General features: G+C 37.9%; 1 protein-coding gene across 4 annotated transcripts in view; it reads right to left on the bottom strand.

The window, feature by feature from the left end:
• Window positions 1-679: 679 nt before the first annotated feature.
• GOLGA4 (golgin A4) overlaps window positions 680-24076 on the bottom strand; it is a 59085-nt gene continuing 35688 nt past the window's right edge. For 3 of the 4 annotated variants that reach the window (XM_042888432.1, XM_042888429.1, XM_042888431.1), the window contains 11 exons: window positions 19568-23766; window positions 18675-18796; window positions 17959-18089; window positions 15177-15290; window positions 14243-14263; window positions 13930-13998; window positions 13334-13409; window positions 11424-11527; window positions 6555-6641; window positions 3435-3498; window positions 680-1436 (listed from right to left, as the gene is read on the bottom strand). In XM_042888432.1, coding sequence (XP_042744366.1) covers window positions 3469-3498; window positions 6555-6641; window positions 11424-11527; window positions 13334-13409; window positions 13930-13998; window positions 14243-14263; window positions 15177-15290; window positions 17959-18089; window positions 18675-18796; window positions 19568-23766 — 4953 coding nt within the window. In that variant the 3' untranslated portion in view covers window positions 680-1436; window positions 3435-3468. The remainder of the gene's footprint in view (window positions 1437-3434; window positions 3499-6554; window positions 6642-11423; window positions 11528-13333; window positions 13410-13929; window positions 13999-14242; window positions 14264-15176; window positions 15291-17958; window positions 18090-18674; window positions 18797-19567; window positions 23767-24076) is intronic. The other variant, XM_042888430.1, reaches the window with a different exon arrangement.

The following is a 24076-nucleotide window of genomic DNA, read 5'->3' as shown; positions in this document are numbered from 1 at the left end:
GGGGGAAAACAAATACTGCAACCAATAAAGCAGCATGAAGAGATTTTGCCAGGCAGCAAGTGAATATGAAGATGCAGCTCTGGGTCCTTAGTATCAAAAGCAAGGAACAGACTAAGCATCCCCAGAACAGGGTGATGCCTGCTCCAGGCAGGTGCACCAGCAGTGAACCACTCCTTCCTAACTACTCACTGCTCCTGTAAAGCAGACAGGGAACCTGCTTAAGCAGGGGGGTTGGATTCGATGATCTCTTGAGGTCCCTTCCAACCCCTGCAATTGTGCAATTCGGTGATCTTTCAGGCAGGCAGCGTGTTCAGAAGCCCTGCTTGTGATCAGAGATGAACTTCTGAGGTTTGTTGTTCCTATCAAAAATAATACAGAGGATTGATCAGCTTGAACCACTGAAAACCTTCACAAAGCAAACCTCCCTACTTGCTACACGCTATCTCAATATGCACTGAGACAGATGCACTGAGATAGATGCACACACTACACTATCAGCTCAGTATGCACCTGTTTTACAGGTTGCTTTCCCTGGAAAATTTGAGTAGTTGCACTGATTTCTTAAGCTCTTGACATGAGAGCAATTTCAGCCTGGAAACGTCTCAGGAAAGGATGTCCTGAACAGGAATGAGAACAAAACTGGTGGAGCCTTTCAAAGGAAGCAGCATACAACAAGAAGTTCCAAAATTATACAGTAAATAAACTTTATTTCATCTCAGCTCCCGTCAGATTAGTGCTGTCGACAGTCACAGATCAGCATATGATACAGTTATGTATTAACTATTTACAATTTACAGTAATGTTTTTTTTTTTTTTTCTCTCCAGAAAATATAAGTACAAAAGCTAGAAGTAAACAAATGAGGTACTGCAATTCGGATTTATTGTAGGCAAAAGCATATAGGAAGTGACCTTTAGCAAACAATCAGATCAAATTGGTAGAGGAGTAGTCAAACAAGAGTGCCCAGTTCATCCGGAAAAATCACCTCAACTGCTATCCATCCAAAAATGTATTGCACTATTCATTCAAAAATAAAAAAATAAATAGAAGAGACAAACCATTTAGTTCAACTCTTAAAAAACACCCAGTATACAGTATAGAGATACAGTAATGGGCAATTCCTTCCTAGGGTGGCCTTTTCTCTCCTTTAAAAAAATAACCTTTAACACAAAATAGAAGAGTGTTCAATAGAAGAGAAAAAAGACTCATCCCCAGATGACCCCTGATTAGCGTCTCTCGTCAAGGCAGTTTTAACTATGCTCATGGTCCAAAGGTGGTGCTGAGCTTTGGTTCTTGCTGTTCCATTTGTGACCTTGAATAACAGCTTTTCTTCTTGCCCCCCCTCAAGAGGCAACAGACAGAGATATGAACGTGTTTCTAAGCAGCACTGTTAGGAGACATTCCCACTGTCATCTCCTCAGGACGGTCGTAGCCATGACTAGAGAAATGGAAAGAGAAAAGAAATGAATAGACAGTTTTTTATTAAGAGCAACTCAGAAGCACTTACTATTAAAAATGAAATTATTATTGATTATTGAGATACAAGAATTTCGGATTAAATCAAACGACAGCATTATGAGGCAATTTTGATTCATAATTCCATTCTGATATTATCGCAACAGTTGAGAAGGTTGATTTAAAAATCAAATCGAGTCAAAAGACCTGTAACAGAACAGGCAGAAATACCACTGGAAATAGTGAAGTCTGCCATAGTGTCACACATCGATCCACTTAAAAACTCAACACAACTGCTGTCCTCTGTGCATAAGGTCCGCCATCCAAATTGCAGGGAAGTCCCATTTGGGGGCTATCAAGATCACAACTTTCACAACTATCACCTTAATTTTCAAGTTTCATGCACACTAGAAAATTATTCCTTCTGCTGGCAAGCCATTAATCTTAAGTTACAAAAATATCTGAGACAAACTAAAGAGCAACAATGCAATAATGAGGGCTGCAAAGCTTCCGTGCCTACTGTCCTACAGTACAGGCATTTGCTAACAATAGAGCCAAAAATCAGGCCCTCCTGTGACAGCTGAGAACGTACAAAGCTTCTACATCAGCACTACAGAAAGCACAAGGATTTAAGTTTCAAATGTGCTTCCTGCAATAATGTTGTAAAGAGCTTTGTTCTCTCATTGCTAACAGTTCAATTATTTTTAAAAGAAGCTGCTGATTTTGTCAAGAAGCTGTTGCATTTTGAGTGCAATAAAGTGCACTTGCTATTGTATTTAAAGGGAAAGGTTTAAAAGATCACAAAGTGGAAAGTGTGAATGTTAGCTAAGAGATTCTTTTTTCCCTTCAGAACAAATATTTTAGGCTGTACTGGTAAGAGGAAAAGATTGGCCAGCTGCACTGTGTGGTCTGGCAATGGAATGGGCCCAGGCTGGTCCTTTTTGGGTGAAGGGGTGGAACAGGAACACGTGCTGAGCAGGGCACTGTGTTACAGCCAACAGCGACTGCTCCAGGTGCACTGAACTGACTTCTGGCAATTGTGCAGAGCTCTGCCATTGCAAAGGATGAAGGAAAGTTACACTGACCATATCCTACAGAACTCATCATGAAGAGTTTATTAAACACCATGCTCTAATGGTAACATTAGGCAATGCAAAAAGCATTGCCAGGGCATTTGCACGTTCTGCTCCTCTCTCATCCACTACTACTCTTTCACACTGTTTGTTTAGCTGGGTTGGTCAGATGCAACCTTTTCCTTTAGATCTAAGCCAGCTTTTGCTTTCTTGTAACACCACGAATAGCATTACACTTCCTTTGTGAAAATAACTTAATAAAACCTGGAAAAAGGCAGAGTAAACTGAAAGCATAAAGGTCCCCAAAGTGCTCTCCCTAATCTCGGTGCCCTACGTTCTCTTGACACCAAGCCAGGGCTCTGATTCAGGGAAGTACTGACTACTAAATGCCACCATACTCCAATCACTCTACAGAGCATATTTCATTAAGCTTTTCTCAAATAACACATTATCATATTTAGAAGATGTACAAAATTCATTTTAGACAGTACCATCGTTTTCAAAACTGACTTATCTATTCACTTATTCCAAAACCTACAAGGAGATCAGAAGATGGATTAGGATAAAGCCAACTACAAAAAAGGTAACATTACACATCTTTGATTTTAAATAAGATTTTTCCCCTATAACTGAGATTTTTGCACCTCAATCAACATTTCAAGTTATTCTTGTATCTCAGAAAGACTGCTTTTGAATCTATATTTACCATGCTCAGACTTGGATTTGTAACGTAAGAATAAAGCAAAGTTTATCATATGCTTACAAAACAAAGTCTTAAAATGCTTTTAATTACCAAAAGGAGCCAAGAGAGGAGGAGAAAGAGAAAAAAAAAAAGCAGAAGAATGATTAATATCATACTACAGGTTTTTATCTCCAAAGGAAACAAGTACATATTAGGCTTCACTCACCCACATGCTAACTAAGCACAGACTGATGGAATATTCAGAAGATACCACTGCGAGGTGAGGCAAACTACAAAGCCAGGAAGAAAACAGCTTATTGGACTACATGGTAAAGCACAGGTAAGAATGCTGTGAACATCTACTGATTACAGATGAGATTGCTGCAGTCAGGTCACAATAAGTAGGTAACAAAAAACACATTAGTGCAGGAGATACATTGGTCACACACTTATTCGTTGAGGGATCTGTTAAAGGTTTAGGTAGAAAAATCTCAAGTACATTCCTACTGTTTAAGACAGACAGACTAAAAGGACAAGTACTCACAGGCCCTTCCTGACACACATTTGTTCCTTTTCAGTAGCACATTTGATTGACAATTTACATACTAAAATTAAACCTTTTGGCTGTAAATGCACATCCAAAACCAGCTAGGCTTTACGTTAACAATGCACATTGATAAGTATGTAATGTTATTACTCATTACTGCTATCATTCTGGTATTGTGTGGAGAAACACGACAATCATGTTAGCACACATCAGCAAACAAACCACCCCCAGCACATCTCTCTGCAGAATCATTTACGACTCCCCCACTTGTTTCAGTCTGGAACAGAGTTACCAAAGATTCACCACAAGCATTAATTTGTTGTTTGGTAAACAAATGCAACTTTGAAACTGAAGACAAAAATGACTGTGTCCTTCGTTAGCTGTATGCACAGCAAGTGCTTATATCTGACTTGCTGTCAGATGTCTAGTTTTTCATCTCTGTGTGCTTGGAAAGGACAAAAATGACAGGCTAAATCTGAGCCAAGAAACACTGCTGTGTGAAATTGGAGACGTTTCTCATCAACACATCAACTTCTTTGAATTTTGATATTCAGAACCATCAACGCACTGGCAGCCTGGAAAAAAGTTCTTTGTGTGACTGGCCATGATTTAGTCCCAAATTATTAGTTAGTACCAAAACTTGTTGGATTAACTTGAGTTTTCTTTGGTATCAGAATTTGTGAGCACCTCTTTTGAGAAGACCAAGTTTCACATGGAGCTGAAATATAAACTCCAACTCTAACCTCACTTCTGACCAACTCAGAATGGCTCCTAAAGTATTATTAGAGTGTGCAAATAAATAAAATAAAATAGACAGTCAGCTTTCTAACTGAAGGTCTGAAAAAGAGTCTTAGGAAAGCCATAATTACGGCTGTATTTATTTATAATTTATGATTTGTTATATTATTTTGGAAGCAAGAGTAGTGTGAATAACTTCAAATAATACAGCAGAGATGAGAAACTGGTTTAAATAAAAGCCTTTTGAGAACAAAAATAGGACTTGCAGCACACAAGACATTACTGTTACACTTTTATCAGCATTTACACGACCTTCAAAGTATATTAAAGACTGCAAGGCTGACAGAAGAACAAAGTCTACAGGAAAATGTTGTAGTATCAAACGCTTTCCTCATCTGATACCTCACGCTGATGAAATGATGGAAACTTTCTCTGAAATTCATTTCCAGGGCTCAACAGGATGTTTATGCTGATGCAGTAGCATTATGAGAAGTGCAACTACAGGTGAAAACATTCCAAATTTGATTTTGTTTCTGAAAGTGTTCAATATATCCAAGAGGCAAGTGAGAAAAAGTGAATGCAGCTCTTTCTCTCACTGAAATCCCTAAATATTGTACTCAGCTAATCCACAAAGGGAAGGATCACAATACTGACTTCAGACAAAGCTATTACTGCAGTTTTTGTCTTAATAAAAAGTAACTCCACTGTATAAAACAGTAAGAGGAATACCACATAAATGTTTATGCCCATATATTCTTCATCTCTTTTGGCCCGGCTTCTGAAACCCCAATTCAGCTCTTCAGTAAAGACGAAGCATTTAATATGTTTGTTTAAAATGGAAAGGCAAACAGAAAACAAACAAAACCTATCATCACAGGCATTCCAAAACCACAAGGAGTGAAGCTGGTACAGTTCCACTCTATCCCTCAAAAAATTTAGGGGTAAAAATAAAAACAATAAAGTGATAATAATTAAAACAAAGGTTAGCAATATTTAATTATTTACAATTAAAAGGAATCATTCTCTATTGAATGTCCCACCACTTTTACACTCTAATGCATGCATCAATGCAGACTGATTGCCATCACTTTATTTCCTCCCCCAAAGCTGCACAAGGTCAAATCTTGCTATTGTATTACTCAGCACCACTGGTGAAAAGGCAGCACTGCAGAAAATGTTTTAAATTCTTATTTTTCATTTGTCCTTACTGAGAGTTAACTGACATATTCTGATGCTTCCTTAGTACAATATAAATACATAAGTAAACAAATTCTTGTTAGGATACTGACACAAAATTCCACATATATAGTTTTATAGGGAAATGGTTTTAAGTTGAAGAAGAGAAGATTGAGGTTGGATGTCAGGGGGAAGTTCTTCACTATGAGAGTGGTGAGGTGCTGGAACAGCTGCCCAGAGAGGCTGTGATGCCCCGTCCATCCCTGGAGGTGTTCAAGGCCAGGTTGGATGGGGCCCTGGGCAGCCTGGGCTGCTATGAAATGTGAAGCTTGGTGGCCATGCATGTGGCAGGGGGTTGGAGATTCAAGATCCTTGAGGTCCCTTCCAATCCAAGCCATTCTGTGATTCTGTACATATTCCACTTCTATAGCACAAATCCCAAGCAGGTGAACTAATGAGTTTTCTATTCTACAAGCAAATGCTGCTCTTGTGTTTATCAAATATTAAACTCCAGGGTTAAAAAAGCCCTCTCTTCTACCATTTTTTTCCACAGAACACCTATGAATTCAGAATAAACTTCTGAATTTAAGTAACACAAATATTCTCTCAGTCAACTTTTTTGGTAAGAAAATTAATCTCAGAATAGCAGCTTTCACAAATGCGGTTTAGACAAGAAAACGTGCTTGTTTTTGTGTGTTTTTTTTTTCATTTTTGCTATAACCTACTGGCAGAATTTGACATTCCATTGGAGGGAAAGAGGGGGAGAAATGGAGTTCTCCTGAATGAAGAAAGCGTGAAAGAGAGATCTAAAGTTTCCAATTTCTTATTCTTGCAACATCACCTCTTGCACTTAAGCTTATTGAACAGCTTATTGCTACAACCTACCAGTGGTCGTGCATCCTCTCGTTCTAATATCTTCTGAGTCTGATCAGCTGGGAACTTCAGCACTGTTGTTATAACCTTGGCCATTGTCTGAAAAGAAGCAGATCATCTGTAATTATTATCATGTGACCTAAAATGCTTCTTAACATTTTAAAATATGCTTCTCTTGAGAATACTGAGTGTTATTCTTTAGTAATGTCACCAAAAAGCATAACGAAAGGAATTAAAAAATAACCATCAGTTTCATGCTGTATCTGCATGGCATGATACATTATGTGAAATACATGGAAACCAGGAGTGTTCATTTCACTGTCACAAACTGCAGCTCCTGTACTACGATGTAAGCTCTGGAGTATTCATGTCCATTAATAACAACAGCAAACTGTTGCCAATCCTGCTCATGCCACATTTAATCTTAATGCAGCCTTTCTGAAAAGCTCATCTGAGGCACGTGGAACCTGAAAGAGTCTTTATGAATTCACCTATATTCACAGCACCCAAATATTTAGTAAAGAAACACAAAGAAATGAAACACCGAGAAAGATCCAAATGTGAGATGTAGAACTGCAGTTGTCAAAATATTGTCAGCAGGTGCACAGTAGCTCGTATTCAACCAGCAAAACATTTAGACAACCTCAGATGGAACATGGTAGAATGTCAAACTTCCGTGCAAAGCAAGCAATTATTTCCCTTTTAAAAACAGATTAGTGGGAAGAAAAAATTCCAGCAGACACAGAAGGTGGTTCTGGTGACTTTCACAAGAAAGGGCAAGGTAAGAACTGCAGGGCAGCTCCAACAGAACACGGCTGCTACAGGAGCTGTAGCTGTTGCTCTTCAAGAATGCGGGTGAGATAAGATTGCTGCTCTCCAAGTCCACTGCTTATTACCAGCCTCACCACACGTGGAATGAAGAGGGAGATTGCAGCAACAAAGCAGCTGCAGGACAAAAATGACCACAGCTAAAAGAGAGAGGTAAACCTCTAACTTGCAGATACTGCTTCTGTCTATAATTCATTAGGGATAAATACTGAATATAACAAGTCCTGTTGAAACCCTTCAATTAAAAAAAAAGGCTTCATTTAAATATGTTGGCAGCTCCCATAATTAAAAAGAGCCTTTAATGCAGTTCCCAGATACAATTAGGAGCATTCCCAGCATCACAAGCAGACCCCCTGTGCTTCTACCATCTCTTTTGGCAAAACCCTGATCACAATGATCTGGGACTGAAAGATCAGAAAGCACTGAGCTTCAAACTGTTTGATTATTTTCCACAGGACACAATGGCGTGCAAATGTTAACAAAAAATATACAAACACTGCAAATACTGCATGAAGGCACAGATTCTTACGTGCCAACTTAAACAGAGGCTAAAATCTTCTTTCCTGACAAGTGTTTTGTAATTCATTGCTCTCAGTGACTTGAAATTTCCCATGGTCTTGGGGCTACTACAGAGATTCTAAAGCAGAAGAATTCAGTACGACTCACAGTGGAGAACTTATTTCACTAACAGCCTCTGTCACTGGGGATAACAAAACAGTAACTGTGAACATACGTGGATGCTCCTGGGTGTGCATCTCTGTACCCAGCCACTGACAGACTCACAGCTTTCACAAACAGAATAACCAGTCCTATTGTTGAGATGCCAGCTTGCCTTTCTTTCTGAGGTCAGTTATGTGAGCTCTGTAAATAATGCTTTCACAGTGATTATCCATCATCCCCCTTCGTTTAGAGAGCTGCAGGTCAAAGCCAGACCCTTCAAAAATCATGCAGGAGTTTGACAGAAATATCCCTTGTCATTGTGCAGTGCACAAAAGCATGGCCAGCTGCCAGAAAAAGATTTGCATGAATTTATTACCTCCGATATGTGAGTTGGAGAGCAGCAAAGCCTGAAGCAAGTCTGACAGAACATAATTCTATTTCACTCCCCCCTCTATCAAGCCGATGGAAACACATTTATCAAACATATACAACATTCAGACTGACTTTCTGACTTCAGAACAGACTCCAAGTGGCACAATGAAGTAGCAAGGAGAAGCATCTGCCAGAATGGTCCTCCAGGACTTTTGCAAGACTTCAGATGAAGTGTGCAATAGAGCTAGAAGTTCAGCCATTCACGTGCTTGTAGAAAATGCAGTGTTATTGAACCTGATTGTGTATGCCATGCATCTCTGAGGTCAGATATTCTGAACAAGGTGCATGCTTAAAAGTTGGTGATTTCATTTGACAGATTGTGCCAAGGAAAAACAAAGGGAAAAAGAATTAAAGGATTGGAGGGGAAGACAATAAACGTTCCCCAGCAAATGCAAATGTGCACATTAGTGAAACAGCTTACAAAGCTTGTGACAAGCTGCAGATTATACGGGTTAAATGTTATAGTCATAATCACTGAGTCTTAGCTACTGAGCCACTATCGACTCTCATTATTTCTCTTAGCTTTCCAGCACTTTTGCACAACTGATGCATTCACTCATCCCCCCACTTAATACAATACCAGAACTGTTTACCAGGCTGCATCAATGGTAAATTGTTCGGGACAGTTTGCACAGCTTCTGTAGAACTGCTTGCACTAAAGAGGGCATCAGGCCCACAAAGATGACTTATTCCACTGCAGAACTACTTCTGAGACACAGAGTGCTTTTTGTACTCTATAAAGGAAACCCTGCTCAGAGGAGGGCCACTAGAATGGTCCGGGGAATAGACTGCATATCTTGTAAGAAATAATTGCCTCACCTGGCCCGTGAAAACAGAAGCTAAGAAGGTACATCTGTGTCAAACAGGTTGATCTCAGTAAAGATCTTTAAACTCAATTAATGCATTGGAAATAAGAAGTACATGTTAATATACAGTCTAAATCTCTTAACACAGTATTAGATGGATTATAACAATCACATCACCATTTATTATGGATCTCCAATCAGCGTAGCAGGAAGAGACCAAACTATTTTCAAGACATAGTTGAGTACACTTAGGGTATGAGACACAACCCTGACTGCAGAAGCTAACCTCAGTGCCTTCCAGTCACATAATCAATGGCTGAACAACAGCACGAAATCAGCTTGAAAGCACTATTTGAAGCAAAATTGAAGAAACCACCAAAATATCTTCAGATTTACATTAGCAAATATGTAAATATAGGTATGTTAGCCTTCATTGCATTTTAGTTTTTCATTAGCAAATACCCGTACAGCTACGTCCTTGATCACCTAATAACAGCAATACCAGAAACCTTTCTTTTTTTGCAACATATTAGAACATTTATCTTCAAATACAAATTGCTATGATGTTATCAGATCAGATTAATATAAAAATATGATAGAAATACAATCGCATTCAATTTAAGTTTATCATTCATTACCTATCTAAATCCGATTTCCCAAAGCTAACAGCTGTAGTGCTTTGAAAATTGTTTATTATGCCTCTTCATTTGAATTAAATTTACTTTCCCTTTCACTGATATCAATTTTAAAACAATGCCTTCACAAGTTATTACAGGAACTCAATGTCTATTTTTCCTGATACAGGTTTTCCCCTCATCTGCTTTCAGGAGCCTGCGTGCAGGAAAAGTTGTAGTGGCATCTTCCAATTGCAGAGTGTAATCTCCAGAGCAAATACATACACACACAAATACAGGTATCTTTCAATCACAGCAACTGGAGGAACGACAGAATGCTTGCTACCTGCACCAACAATACACACCAGTCATCCATCACAGTCTCGTGGGGTGGCTGAAGTTGGAACATGGCTGACAAAGTTTGTTATTGTGGTTAATGTTTAAGTCCCTCAGAATTCAAAAGTTATTGTAATTATCCAGTAATTATCCAGTAATGCACGTATTTTTCCTTAGTGATTTCAATCAGATGCTATTAAGGTGAGAGAGCCAGCCAATGAGCCACACGCCTAGGAACAGAAGCTAACTAGTGATTCTAGTTTGTTTTGGATCCAGGATTTATGTTTCTCATAAAAAAGAAGTTAAATAGCAAAGTAAGAAAAGAGATGAAAAGAGAGAGGAATCCTGTCAGGACAAGAAGTCCTGCGTAGAACAAATTTTATTCCATAAGGAGCACAGTGAGAACAGACCCAACTAACACAGAAACCTGCATAAAACCTTTTTACTTAATAGTAGTGCAAGTTGAAAGCAGCACAACAAAGAATGGAAAAACTCCAGGGAGGAAAAAAAAATATTTATCCACATAGCATTTATCATCCAAGAAAAATGTTTGTGTTATGACATACCTCCTTTGAACCTGGTCAATCTCTTAGCATCAGTATTGTTACAAGCAAGTAAAATTCCAACATGGGAATGATTTCACAAGCTTGTCAGCATACAACAAGGAGCCTACTGTGCAGCTTTTCTCTGCTTTTAAAAGTAAGTTAATGCTAACTAGTGAAGGTACACAGATTTGGGTGCCTTATAAAAGATTTTTAAGGAACAATCTGAAAAAAACCGTCATCTTCAGAGCTAGTAACAAGGTAATATTTAATACAACCGTAACTTAATCACATTTGCACCAAGATAACATCACAAAAGTTTGCTAACATAGTGCATATCAGCTTTCAAAGTCCAGTAAGCCTGACTGACACTAAGACTTCTGCTGGTAAAATAACACCTACCTGTAGAGGTATTTGTTTCTGTAAGTACCTTGGTGAGAGATGTGACACTTCCTCCCCCTCCCCAGTGTTCTCTCCTTTCCCTTCCCCTGCGTTTTATCTCAATATCTCTTTGTAAAAAAGCTCTGGAAGTCCACTGAATCTTTTTACAATAACAGACAATACATGATGAAGCACCAACATCATGGCACTTTGGATCTATACAGTGAGGAAGCTGAACTTCACTCTAACCCACATCACACCGCTGCATACAACTTTCCATACCTTTGTCTCACGACCCATCATGTATTCAAAGAGCACTTTCCTCAAGTATTCAAACTCAGTAGGCTCTCCAAAGAGAGAAACGTCAGCATGATGAAGATTTCCATCTGTGTAAAGAAAAATAAGTATGTTTATACTGACAGAAGTCACAGTGCAAACTGTTGCCACTCACAATAAGTCTTCCTCCCACCCTGATGGAGTAGCACTATTAAACACCAGCATGCCAGGCTGGCAGCAAAGTCTTGTGGCTTTTATTTATTTATTTTTTTCAATTGGTTGGAAACAGAAATGCTGAGGTACTGACAGGCTGACTCCTGTTCTTACCCCTGCCATCAAAATGGTTCCAAAGAATGTTTACCAATCAGGTGATAGGTGCTTTATATATAAAAATATAAATATATATATTAAAAAAAAAAAAAAAACAACTCTTATACATCATAAGAATGTGTGCACTCACAGTCAGAAAGTGACTGAAACAAAATGTAACCAAGTATGAAACACGGGCATAGCGACCGTAATTCTGCCAGTGCCTAAAACCTACTTAGAGCAATTTCCTGAAGCTTAAAATATAATGGATCAGCACATTTAATTAAATAAATTTAATAAATTTAATAAATTTAATAAATAAATTAAATAAATTCAATTAAATAATCCTCAGCAATGTACTACTCATGAAGTTTTGTTTTTAAATGAAAATTCAGGCATCTCTTCTTTTTAACTCATACCAGACAGACTTAAAACCTATTTCTTTACATTCCCCTGTTTTTCTTGACTATGACTTGATTCCACTTTTGTATCAGTGCATTTGCAATCAGAAATTATACCAATCTAGGTTTCAGAGGGATTGCACAAAAGATAAACTGATGTAACAGATTCTGAATTTAAGATAGTTGAAAACAGGGAAAAGGAGATGTAAAAAAAAAAAAAAAGAAAGAAATAACTGCAAGTGTTAATATTTTTTTCAATGAAATGTGCTTTATTTGTATTAAAAATAAAGAATGTTCAAAGAAGGCGAACAGCTGCAGTATGAGATCAAGAGAGAAACTTTAGCTGTCTTACAGACAGCTTAGACAGGAGATACAGGATGCACAGAAGGAAACAAAAAAAAGGAGTACAAAGTTAAGAAAAAGAAAGAAAGAGGCATTCATGGGTGTGATAGGCAGTGGTACACCAAACTATGAATACAATCATCAAGTTCTGCAAAGACAGCAGTGAAGGATAACTTTTATGAGGAATATTGATAGAGAATAAACTAATAGTTTAGCTTCTTCTTACCAAGCTAAAGAAGGAAGATAGAAAGATGCATAATTTAACGCAGTGTCGCAGGCCAATGGCAAATTAAATTAGCTGTTTAGAGTAGATATTGGACTGATTTGGACATAAGTCTTAGGAGAAAGTGGACTTTTGATAAAGAAGAAATGGTCCACAGAGATGGGTTAAAAATACTTGCTTGAAGTAACTCTGCATAACAACTTTTTAAAGTGCTCTTAATAAATATGGATAGAGCAAGAAAAGTAACAGTAAGGTAATCCAGGTGTCAGAGCAGGAGATCTTGGAAAGGACATTTAGTTATAAGAATGGCAGGAGTCCTGACATGGAACACAAGAGAGATTTGTGAAATGTAATAATTGCATAGTTAAGATGTTTAAAGAGTCACAAAGACTGCACTCAATTAGCTAGGGTATAATTCCCCTCCACCCTATTTTCACTGAAACTGCCTCTATCAATCCCCCCAGAGATAACAGATGCTGATACAGAGCTGTCTCACTTGTAAGACATCAAACAGAAATGCTACATGATTTGCAAAACACATTATGAAAGTGTTTCAAAAAACCTGATGTTTTAATAGATTCTCTAAACAAAAGCATATCTTTCAAATAAACAAGCTTATGTGATGAAAAGCACGTACACACCTCTGAGTGGTGTCCCAACTGATGTGACATACATTTTCTTTTCATAATGTCTCAGCCTGTCTTCCAGTACATGAATCTAAACAGAGCACAGTCAAGATCAGAACTGTTAAAAGTTAGAAGTCAGCATAAGAAGTTCCAGCTAAACATCCTGACATTCTAGTAGAGCAAAATATATTTGCCCTTCAAAACGTTATTAACAACTGTGCCTAAGGAAAACGGTGCATACATGTATATAGACACATGAGAACATCTACTTATATACATATTCATATACTTAAATACATGTGACATATACATGTATATGCATACACCCATATAAAAACACAGATATAAAATTACTTACTTACTTTACCTAAAACCAGAAGATCTAGTTTGGAAAAAGTGGGGAACCATAATTTGGTAACCCTGGGGACTGAGGAGTATTTTGAAAATGTGCATAGATGTATGAGTCAAAACTATTTCACATGTATTAGTATCATACTTCCTGTACCTGAGTTGTGCTCCATCATCAGTTGGAAGGAACAAAACATTTAATATTGCAAATACAGATCATCAAAAAAGATGATGTTCTCCCCTTGTTCAAGCAGCACCCTTACCTGCTCCTTGAACTCCTGCTCTTTCAGCTTTGAATCATTGACAAGTGTTGTCTTCTGTGCAAGCTGTGCCTGAAAGAACAGCCACATACAGAAAACTTCAACAAACTACTGAACATACTGCTTCAGTGGCTCTGGGCAGCCTGGTCTGCTGGTAGGTGACCCTGCACATAGCGGGGGGTTGAAACAGGAGGATCACTGTGGTCTTTTTCAACCCAGGCCATTCTGATTCCATGATTCTATGATAAGCAGTACTGCTAGTTTCAAGGCATTACTTAGGGGGAAAAAAAATAAAAATAAAAAAATCCAAACTTACCTGAAGTTCTGCTATCATTACCTAGAACAAGACAAAAAAAATCAGATGGGAATGCAGATATGAAAAAAGAAAATATCAAATATCTCATTCCCTTTAATCATTAATCATGCTTAATCATATGACTAATCCAAGATGATAAACTGAAATGATCAAATCATACATATTCTTTCACGAAGATGCTTCTATACTAACAGTAGCCCCAAATACTTTTTAACGCTTGCTTGTACTGATAAGCATCAAAGCTTATATTTAAATTCTCTTGAGTCTGTAATGCAATCATCATAAAGATAACTTGAAGAACATAGCATGTCTAAATACACAGTATGCCCAATGTTGCAAGCTATCAAAAAACATATTCTCAAACTAAGGTAAATAGGAATTTTCTGATCAGTGACAACACCACATAGACTCTTCCTCATCTCAGTGTAAAAACAAGTCATATTTTTGTCCATCAAAGGAGAATTCCTCTGACTAAAACGTGTTCTCAGACACATGCAGACACTCTTCTTTCAGTACAGAATTCTCTGTCCATCCTCGATATATTCAAAGGTCTATTTCAGTAATCTGAGGAATTTCAGCAAAAAAAAAATCCTTTTTTTGGAGGGGGAGGAGGAGGGCAGGGGATTTTTTGCCTCCTATGTGTTTTTTTGTCATTACTGTTGCTTTTAGTTTCTTTTTTTAAGAAGGAAAGGAAATTGCATTGGATCATTAGAATGTGATTTTCTTCTTTAACATCTCATTAAAAAAGGTAGTATCAAACAGTGCAGACTAGCACAGGTTCACTTTGGAAGGAGACAACACCTAAAAGAACAAAACGTACACAAAGGCGAATTTCAGATAAACAAAATTCGATTTAGGCTGCACGTGTAGAACTTCATGATGACAAAAACACGTCACACCTAGAGATACAACAGTAATGTCAATGCCAGCTCACATTTTCATTGTTCCGATGGTCCTTTTCTGCCATCCTTTGCTTGTACTCCTTCTGCAACTCCTCTAACTGTGTCTGCAACTCATGAACTTTTGTTGTCATTTCTTCTTCACGAGCCTTCAAATTACAGGAAGAAATCTTTAGTTAAACAATAAATAATCATCTAACCACTCAAAACTTAATGACAGCAGACTGACAGCAAAGACTTATGCCATATACAGAAACAATATGGCAGAAATCCGGCATAAGGCAAGTGAAAAAGAGCAAGAAACAACCAACCATAGGGGCTGAACAAGATTCTATGTTTACATGGTTTCTTTATACTCTTCTATTTAAAAAGTTGAAAACTGGCAAAGCTAGTTGATTTTATTTTACTTTTTTTTTTTTTAATGCTAAGAATCTAAATTCATTCATTTTCTAGACAGCTACCCATTGAAATAAATCAAAACTGCATGCACACCACCCAGTCATAGCAGGGAGCTAAAATACAGAAACAACCAGAAAGGATGATTAAAACTTCTGTAAGATATGATATACTTGTACAACCCACTGAGTAGAGATCATGATTTAGAGTTTGAAATAATTAGAGATCATGTGAGGTTCCAGCACGGAATTACATTAACTTCTTGTTCTATACAGCATCTGGCATACTCTGAAAATATATAAACCACACACTACCCAGATTAATTACAGTTGCAAACAAAGACTTCAATAAACCACAGAACCTACCCTTATTCACATGGGGATATGCATCTGAAATTACATATTTCAATTTTAGCTTAGACAGGCTTTAGATAAACTAGCTGGAGTACAACATTTAATTTTTCTCCAATTATACTCGTTAGTTTACCTATAGAAGAAAGACAGCCCTCAAGTTATAGGCTATATTGATTTACAAGTCTATAATTAGGGAGACTCTGGTGAAATCCTATGTGATAACAGTGCTTATAAAAGATAAGCAGACAGCACGTAAAGCAAGACAAATTACCAGCAGAACATTCTGTAAATAACTTGTTCTAACAGAATGATTTATTCTTGCTGGTCTTTAAGGATGCACACATCAAGTTAGTCTAATTTTTAGCATCATTCACCACATTTCAAGTGCAAGAGCAAGCCACAAAGTTACTATGATCAAACTTCTTTCCTCCAAGTGGCATGATTTGTGCTTCGTCTCCTTACCTCTTATGACTGAGAGAAACCTCTCTGCATGACTTTCTTGATTCAAAGTTTCTCAAACCTGTCACGTGCCAAGTTGGGTATATTTATGGCAGTAACTGGTACCTTAACATTAAATTGATAAAATCTGTGGATGCACGTGTTCCAATTTTTTTAGCAGAGATCTCAGTGAATTTAACAAATATTCACTCACTTTTAAGATTCTTGCAGCTCTTTTTCAGAATTCTCTGAATTGGGGCAAGGTTTCATTATTGTTTTGCCACAGTAACAAAAACACTCACAAATACACCAAAAAATAAACATGGTCTGTAATTTAGAATATCGCACTACACCTGATTGTACTTTGAACATCACTGTGCCTCCAATTGCAACAAAGTCAAACGGAGCATAAACTTGCAACCCTACAAACTGTCCAGCATGCCTGCTTGTCACATCCATACAGACTAAATGTATCTCAAAACAGAAAGGAATTACACCTTCACAATTTCACATCACTGATCTATTTCGACCTTCACAGCAAGGACTTGAATGGCAGCATACTGCAAACGCAGGTATGATCTGGAATGATGTATGTCATAAAAAAAAATTAACTTTGTGGTTTTATATTATGCTATTTTTCTAAATTCTGTGATAAAAAGAAAAAAAAGGGGACTGTTAAAATCCTGTCACATCCGCTCAGATTGCCTCATGTTCAAAAACAGAGCAGGATAGATCATCTGCCTGCAGATTTGGGATTTTTTAGAATAAAATATTCAGACATAGCTCTTGGGACTCAGCATAAACAAATAGAAGTTCTCTTTATTACTGCAAATGGTTCTATTCAAAAAACAGTCTTTTAAACATTATTTGTGCAAGCAGAACTCGAATGTCCAAAGTTAAAGTCTGCATCCCAATACAGTAACAGTTTAGCACCTGAAAGCCATTCAGTCCATTGCAGTATATTTTCTGCACCTAAGCTCCTGCTTGACTAAAATAGAAAGCAACCCTGGAGGGTCAATTATCTCTGATACTGAAGTTGGCTGCTAACTTCTGGTTGGTGAGATATCAGAGCAAGGCTATGCCTACAAATGTCATGAAGATAGATTGTCCAGCTAGAAGTAAAAAATGGAAGTTTTACTTGCAAAAAACTTCCTAGAAAAGAACCTTACTTTAAGAACTGTGGTACCAATCCTGACAGAGCATGTCACAGAAGGGAGCTACACTGTGAGGATATCTCTAGCACTGTATTTAAATCCTTGCTAGAAGCAACAACATCATCTGGGGGATCTTCAATTTTAACTTGCTTGCTTTGGTTGCTATGATCTGGAGCACAGAAAAACTGCTGGAGGACATAAGGATTTATCACAGATCAGAGCTGGGGGCTGATCTTTGCTGTTCTTACACATTCCAAAAACACAACCAAATATTTTAATTGGAAACCAGGTCACCACACATGTAAAATATAATTCAATCAGAGAGATTTAAAAGATCTTTGCTACAATGCATTACAGTTTTCTGTCCAGTTCTGCAATGAAAAAAGAAGAGTTATTATGAAATTGTATGTAAGTATCCATATGTGTATGTAAGTATCCATATATGGAAGTAGCCAGATCACTTTTCAGAAAGATACCTCAAGGATTTCTTCATATTTTTTCACAGTTCTTTTCAGATCATCGTCTTTTTCTGCAATTTTTTTATGCAACTGAGTTGTCTCTATCTGGTGATTTTCTATCAGTTCAGATTCTACCTCTTGGGCTTTACCTATTCAAAATAAGAGAGGAGGCAAAATCAATTCATCCAAATATGTGCCTTTTAAGTCACAATGCTATTTTAAAAGCTTAAAAAAATTGAAGTAGGTATCTATAAAAAAAAGCTCTTCAGGAAAACATATTATATTACTTGATTCTAATCCACATGAATTTTATTGTTAGCATTCTGGCATCTGGATCATGTTTTTCTGCCTGATGTCAGACCTTCTTTAGGAGTTAAGATCACAACCAGTAATTACCAACTAATTGCATCTCTTCCTCGATCCAGAAACAGCTGCAAATTTTCAGGAATTCCTCACTCTTAGGAGCATTTTCAGTAAACATGAAGTCAAAAGATACTTTCTTCTCCAACCCCAACTTACATTACAGTGGCAAAAGATCAACAGTAAAAAAAAAAAAGCTGAAATACACTGTACTCTAGTTATAAAGAGCAAGAGAAGATTCCCCTTATTTCTCTAGGAAACCACAAATCATTACGTACATATCTTCATCAGAGATGCAAATAAAATATCTTTTCCAAAACACCTGGTTACTTTCCAGCCTTTCCATTTTACGTTTACATTACTGTACCACTTACTGATGGTCTCTTTTACAGCTGTTTCCAATTCCATTTCTTTTTGAGCAAGCTGAGTATTGAACTCTCTCATTAGCTGCTTTAATGTAGAGTTGTGCTTTAATTCAATGTCTTCCTGTTCACATCTGTACAAAAAAGTAAGAAAAAATTCATTGAGAAAATAGAAGTTTGAAGATTATGAGAACAGTTTAACAAGGGAAGAAATTCAGGAAGTTTCCAAAACTATTTTATAACGGGTTGGTTTTGAATTCTGTGGGATCCTCCTTTCCATCTAATTCACCTGGAAGACACAGGTGCTTCATTTGTAAAACAAAACAAACAAACCAGAATTGAACCATCGTGTGCCATTATCCTCCCATTCTGCTTCCCTCAAAGATACACATTTTTTGCCCAAAACTTTGAATTAAAGGGCCCCCATGGTTAAATTTTTAGGAACTTCCTTGCCTGATACACTATCAGAACACTGAACAACATTTTTTGCAGTTCATATGGACAATTCTTGGTAGTACTTGTTTTGCTCCCACCACCCCAGTTCACACTCTGAACTTTCAATTGATGCTGAGCTACTTCAGAGGAGACACTAAGCCCTCAGAATTGAGCTTTAGTCAACTTTGTTTCTTGTTTCAGGAAACTGTATCTCATGTTCTGGTAATGCTGGAAATAACCCTCACTGAACAATTGGAGTGGTATTGCTTTGTCAAATGAGAAACCGTATTTTAAACAGGTGAATCAAATAATGTTTTATGTGTTCCTTCCTTGCTTTCTGTTTAAGTCTATCTAGAAAACAAAACAAAGCAAAACAGTCATCACTGCATTGTAAGAAATCATGCTATAAAAAGGCCTTCCTAAGGTTTAAGTTGTTAAGATGTTAACCACACTGGCAATGAAGAACTTACCTGATTTTCTGCTCCATTTCCTCTAAGGATTCCTTCTTAACTATGTCAAGCTCCTGTTGATGTTCTTTTCGCAGAGTACGCAGGTCTTTCTGAAGACTGTTTACATCCTTACGTAGTTTCTGTTTCTCCCTGTCAGTCTCCTCCAGTTTAGCTTGCAAGTCCTTCTGCTGGTTCTGCATGTCTCCCAGTAATTTCTGCAGCTCCAGAGCAGATTTAGCCTTTTCTTCAGCATTTGCTTCAGAAGCTTTCAAGCAGTCATTTCTTTCTTCCAGCTGCTGCTGTAAACTTTTTAGGTTTTCTTCATATTTCAAACTTCTATCTTCCATCTCTATCTTGTGCATTTCATTTACCTTAGCGAGATTATCTTCCAATTCTCTCACCTTCTGTTCTAAAGAGTGACTGACTGCATCTTTTTCCTGCATTTTTTTCTGGAAATCTCCAATTATATTCTCCATATCCAGATTTTCTTGTTCTTTAGCTTTCAGCTCTTCCCTACTACTTGCTAAATCACCACCACACCGAGCATGTTCATCCACTAGCAAGGAGTATTTTTTAGCCTGCTCTTTGAGCTCTTCCCTGAGGCTTTCAGTCACACTCTGCTCCTCTCTCTGTGTCTTCTCAGCACATTCCAATTTTTTAAGGAGCTCTTCCTGTTTCTTTTGCAGTTCTAGAAGAGAATCTATACCTTCACGTTGTTCGCTTTCATACTTCTGCAACAGCTTGTTTTTCTCTACCAAGTCCTTCTGTAACTTGTTAACTTTCTCTTCGTGTGTCTGTTGGACACTCTTAAGCATTTCATTTTTTTCTTGCTCTATGGCAGCCTTAGCACTCTCTATTTTTTGCAGCATTTCTCTCTCTAATTCCGTGGAATCTTTTGTTGACTTCATCTTTTCTTCCAGGGATTCAATTTTGGCCTCTCTTTCCTGGACTTTTTGTTCCAAATGTCTTACCTGATTTTCTCTATCTTGTTTTAATTGCTCTTCCTTTTCTTCCATTTGAGACATCAATTGCTTTTTAATAGAACCAATTTTTTGCTCTGCCTTCTTTTTCAGATCTGCCAACTTCGTGCTGTTCTCTGCATTCAGTCTCTCTTCCAACTCCTTCAGTTCTTCCTCTTTGCTTTTAAGTATCGCTGATTTCATTCGATCAAATTCTCTCTCTTTTGCTTCGCATTCAGCTTTCAGAGAACCTATTTCCTTTTCAAGATTGAGCACTTTTTCCTCAGCCTCCTTAAACCGATTGTCTTTTTCAAAAGCAACCTTCTCTGCCTGCTGGAGTTGCCAAGCTGCCTCTTTTTGCTCTGCGTCTTTTTGTTCATTATACCTCCTAAGTTCCTCCATCAAGGAATCATTTTCTGAAGTTTTCTGAGCAATGTGTTCTTCCAATTCAGCAACTCTTTTTAACTCTGCAGTTAACTCACTTTCTTGTTTTTCCATCCTGTTTTCCTTTTCTTCCAGTGCACTTTTTAAACTATCCAGATCCTTGCCTTGCTGAGCCAGCTCCTCCTTCAGCTTGTTTAGCTCTTCATCTTTTTTAATGGCTTGGGTATTGCTTACCTCAAGTTTGCTCTGCAAATCTTTAATAGTTTCATGATTTTGTGTAAACCTCGTTTGTGCTTTTGTCTTCCACTCTGACAGCTTGGCAGTACAATGATCGACCTGCTCAAGAGCCGACGCTTTTTCTTGTCTCAGTACCTCAACACTGGATGATAACTCCTGTACCTGGTTTAACAACTGCAACCTCTCCTCTTGATGTTGAGTGCTTAATAGAGAGATGGCTGCTTCCTTCTCTGTTAAGCTCACCATGCTTTCAATTCTAACGTTAAGCTCATTTATTGTTTTGTTGAGAGTTGAGATCTCCGATTCTTTCTCCCGGAGTTCCTCTCTCATTGAGGTGACAGCATTGATATTTTCTGATAGCTCCTTCCTGAGCTGTGTTATGCAAGTTTCTTTTTCTGTTGCTGCTTGCTTCTGATGCCCTCCTTCTTTTTGCAATTGTTCCTTTTCTGTTACGAGACCTTCAATATCAGCCCTCATGGACTTTATTACATTGTCCTTCTCTTGCAGCTGCTGCACTGACTTATTCATTTTAACAATTACCGCTTCTTTAACTTTTGTAGCTCGGCGCTCACAATCTGCAATTTTGCATGTCACTATACCCATTTTTTCATTACATTTTTCAATTAATTCATTGCTTTTTGTTTGCAACAGAACTTCTGCGCTCTTCCAATAAGAATCTAATTGTGCTACGAGCTCCTTAACCTCAGTTTCTTGTAGCTGAAAAGCCTCGATTTTTTTCTCATAATTTTCACGATCCTTATTGTGAGAAGACTGCATAGTTTGGAGTTTCTCCTCCAGGGCTTTCAGCTTATCAGCCAGCTCAGTAACTCTGGCTTTGTCCTCCTCTTCAATTGCTTTCTGCCTGCTGATCTGCTCCTGAAGTCCTGATTTCTCTTTCAAGGACTGACTAAGATCACCCTCCAGCTTTTGGAGCTGTGCTTTCAGGCTACTTTCACTATTTGACAGAGCACTCATCTGAGCCAAGGACTGTTTTAGATCTTCTTGCAATTGCTTCAGGGTCTCATTCCTCTTGACCTGCTCCTCCTTCAGTTGGGTTATTTCTGTCCTTGAGTCCTCCTTTTCAGCACTGCAGGTGGCAAGTTTCTCTTTCAGATCTCCAAGTTCCTGCTCTTTCTCTTGCAGTTCCATTTCATGTTTTTCCTGGAGCTCTTCAGCCTGCTGATTGAGTTTCTTTTCCCAACTTCGGCTAATTTCTTCCAACTCCCTCTTATGAGCCTCAGCCAGACTCTCCAGTTGCTCTTTCTGATTAGATTCCAGTTTTGACACAGCATCATTGATTCCGGCTGAGCTGGCATGTGCCATTTCCAATATTTTAGCATTGAACTCGCTCTCTTTCTGACTGAACTCCAATTGCTTATTTTCAAGCTCTTTCCTTAGCTTAGATTCCTGCTCAGCGAGTTTCTTCTTGAATGCTTCCTGCATATCTTTTGATTTCTGCTTCATTTTCTCCATTTTGTTTTCCTGACGCTTTAGCTTATTTTCATAGTCTCCTTGTAAAGTACTAATTCTCTCCTCTGTGGCTAATAGTTTCTGTTTGAGCTCTTCCATTTGTTCATTCTGTACTTTCCTCACATGTTCGATGTCATTTTCCCTTTCAGTCAGACTTTGCTTTGCCTTATCAGCCTCTCCTTGTAGATCCTTCAGTTGAGATTCATATTGCTGTGTTAGAGATGTTACTTTCTGGGTGTTTTCATCGCTTTGTTCTTGCAAATGCTGCTTCAGGTCACGTACCTGAGAGGTGCACAATTCTAACTCCTTCTTGACTTCGTTCAGCTGGGACTCAGTTCTTACTAACTGCTCACTAAGTTCCAACTTTTCTCCTTTCAGGTCCATCAGCTTTTGCTGGAGCTTTGCTAATTCCTCTTCATATTGCTTTGCCTGCTGGTCAGAAGTGCTCTGCTGAGATAATGAAGCCTCCACTAGCCTTGCAGACGCTTGGACAAGTTCAGCTTCAGATCTTTGTGCAGATTCCTTTAGCTCTTGCTCACGTGCTTTTATTTCCTCCAGCAGTCTCTCCTTCTCCTCCAATGATTGCTTCATTTGGTTCAGTTCCTCCTTCAGTACCTTCTCGACTCCTTGAATAGACATCTCATGCTCTTTTAACATAATTTCAACCTCTTCTCTGTGTTGATTCCTCTCTGCTTCCAACTTTCCTTCAAATTCTTGCTTTGCTTCACCCAATTTACTTTTCCATTCTGAGAGCTCTTGTTCTAAATCCTGACGTACTTTCAGTGCTTCGGTTAGCTCAGATGACAACGTTTCTAATTCTGTTTGTTTCACGTCAAGTTTTTCTAATGTTTTTTCGTTCATCTCTTCTATATGTGTACGGAAAACCGTTTCTTTCTCTTTCAGTATCGTATCTATTTCTTGTTCTTGCTTCTCTCTCATTTTTTCTATCTCAATTACATGTTGCTGCTGTAAAATTTGAAGCTTTTCTGTCCAAAGCTTTTCCTGCTGCTGCTTCACGTTCTCCAACTCCTCCTTGTGTTTTTCCACTATATCACTCACTTCCTTGTCATGCTGCATCTTCTCAGACTCCATCAAAGTGCTTAATTCCTCTGAACGCTTTCTGTCATCTTGTGAGCACTTTGCAAGAGAGCTCTCCAATTCAAGAATTCTCTGTTAGAAAACACAGTTTTATTTAATTTATCTAGTTTGTTATCGACCTTGCTTCCATTAAGTTAAGTGAGTTAGCTAATGGAAAAAAGAAGTTCTATTCCACTGCAGTGAAAACAGGCAAAATAAAAACTTGGGAATAAATAATTCAAACAACTTAATTCATGCAGTGTATAAAAGAGCAATGTTGTTTGTTTAAGAACAAACAGGATTGGAGTACAGGTTTCTTGAGTCTACAAGGGCTATTGGGCTTTATACCTACATACTAGTTTTATCTTAATTCCACCTCTTATATCATTGCTGCTGTAAAGAT

Source organism: Lagopus leucura, unplaced genomic scaffold, assembly GCF_019238085.1.
Source record: "Lagopus leucura isolate 7727_CA_CO unplaced genomic scaffold, USGS_WTPT01 Super-Scaffold_100157, whole genome shotgun sequence".
Classification (NCBI taxonomy): domain Eukaryota; kingdom Metazoa; phylum Chordata; class Aves; order Galliformes; family Phasianidae; genus Lagopus; species Lagopus leucura.
The sequence above is the reverse complement of the archived record's forward strand: the minus strand, read 5'-3'. Positions and strand labels throughout refer to the sequence as shown.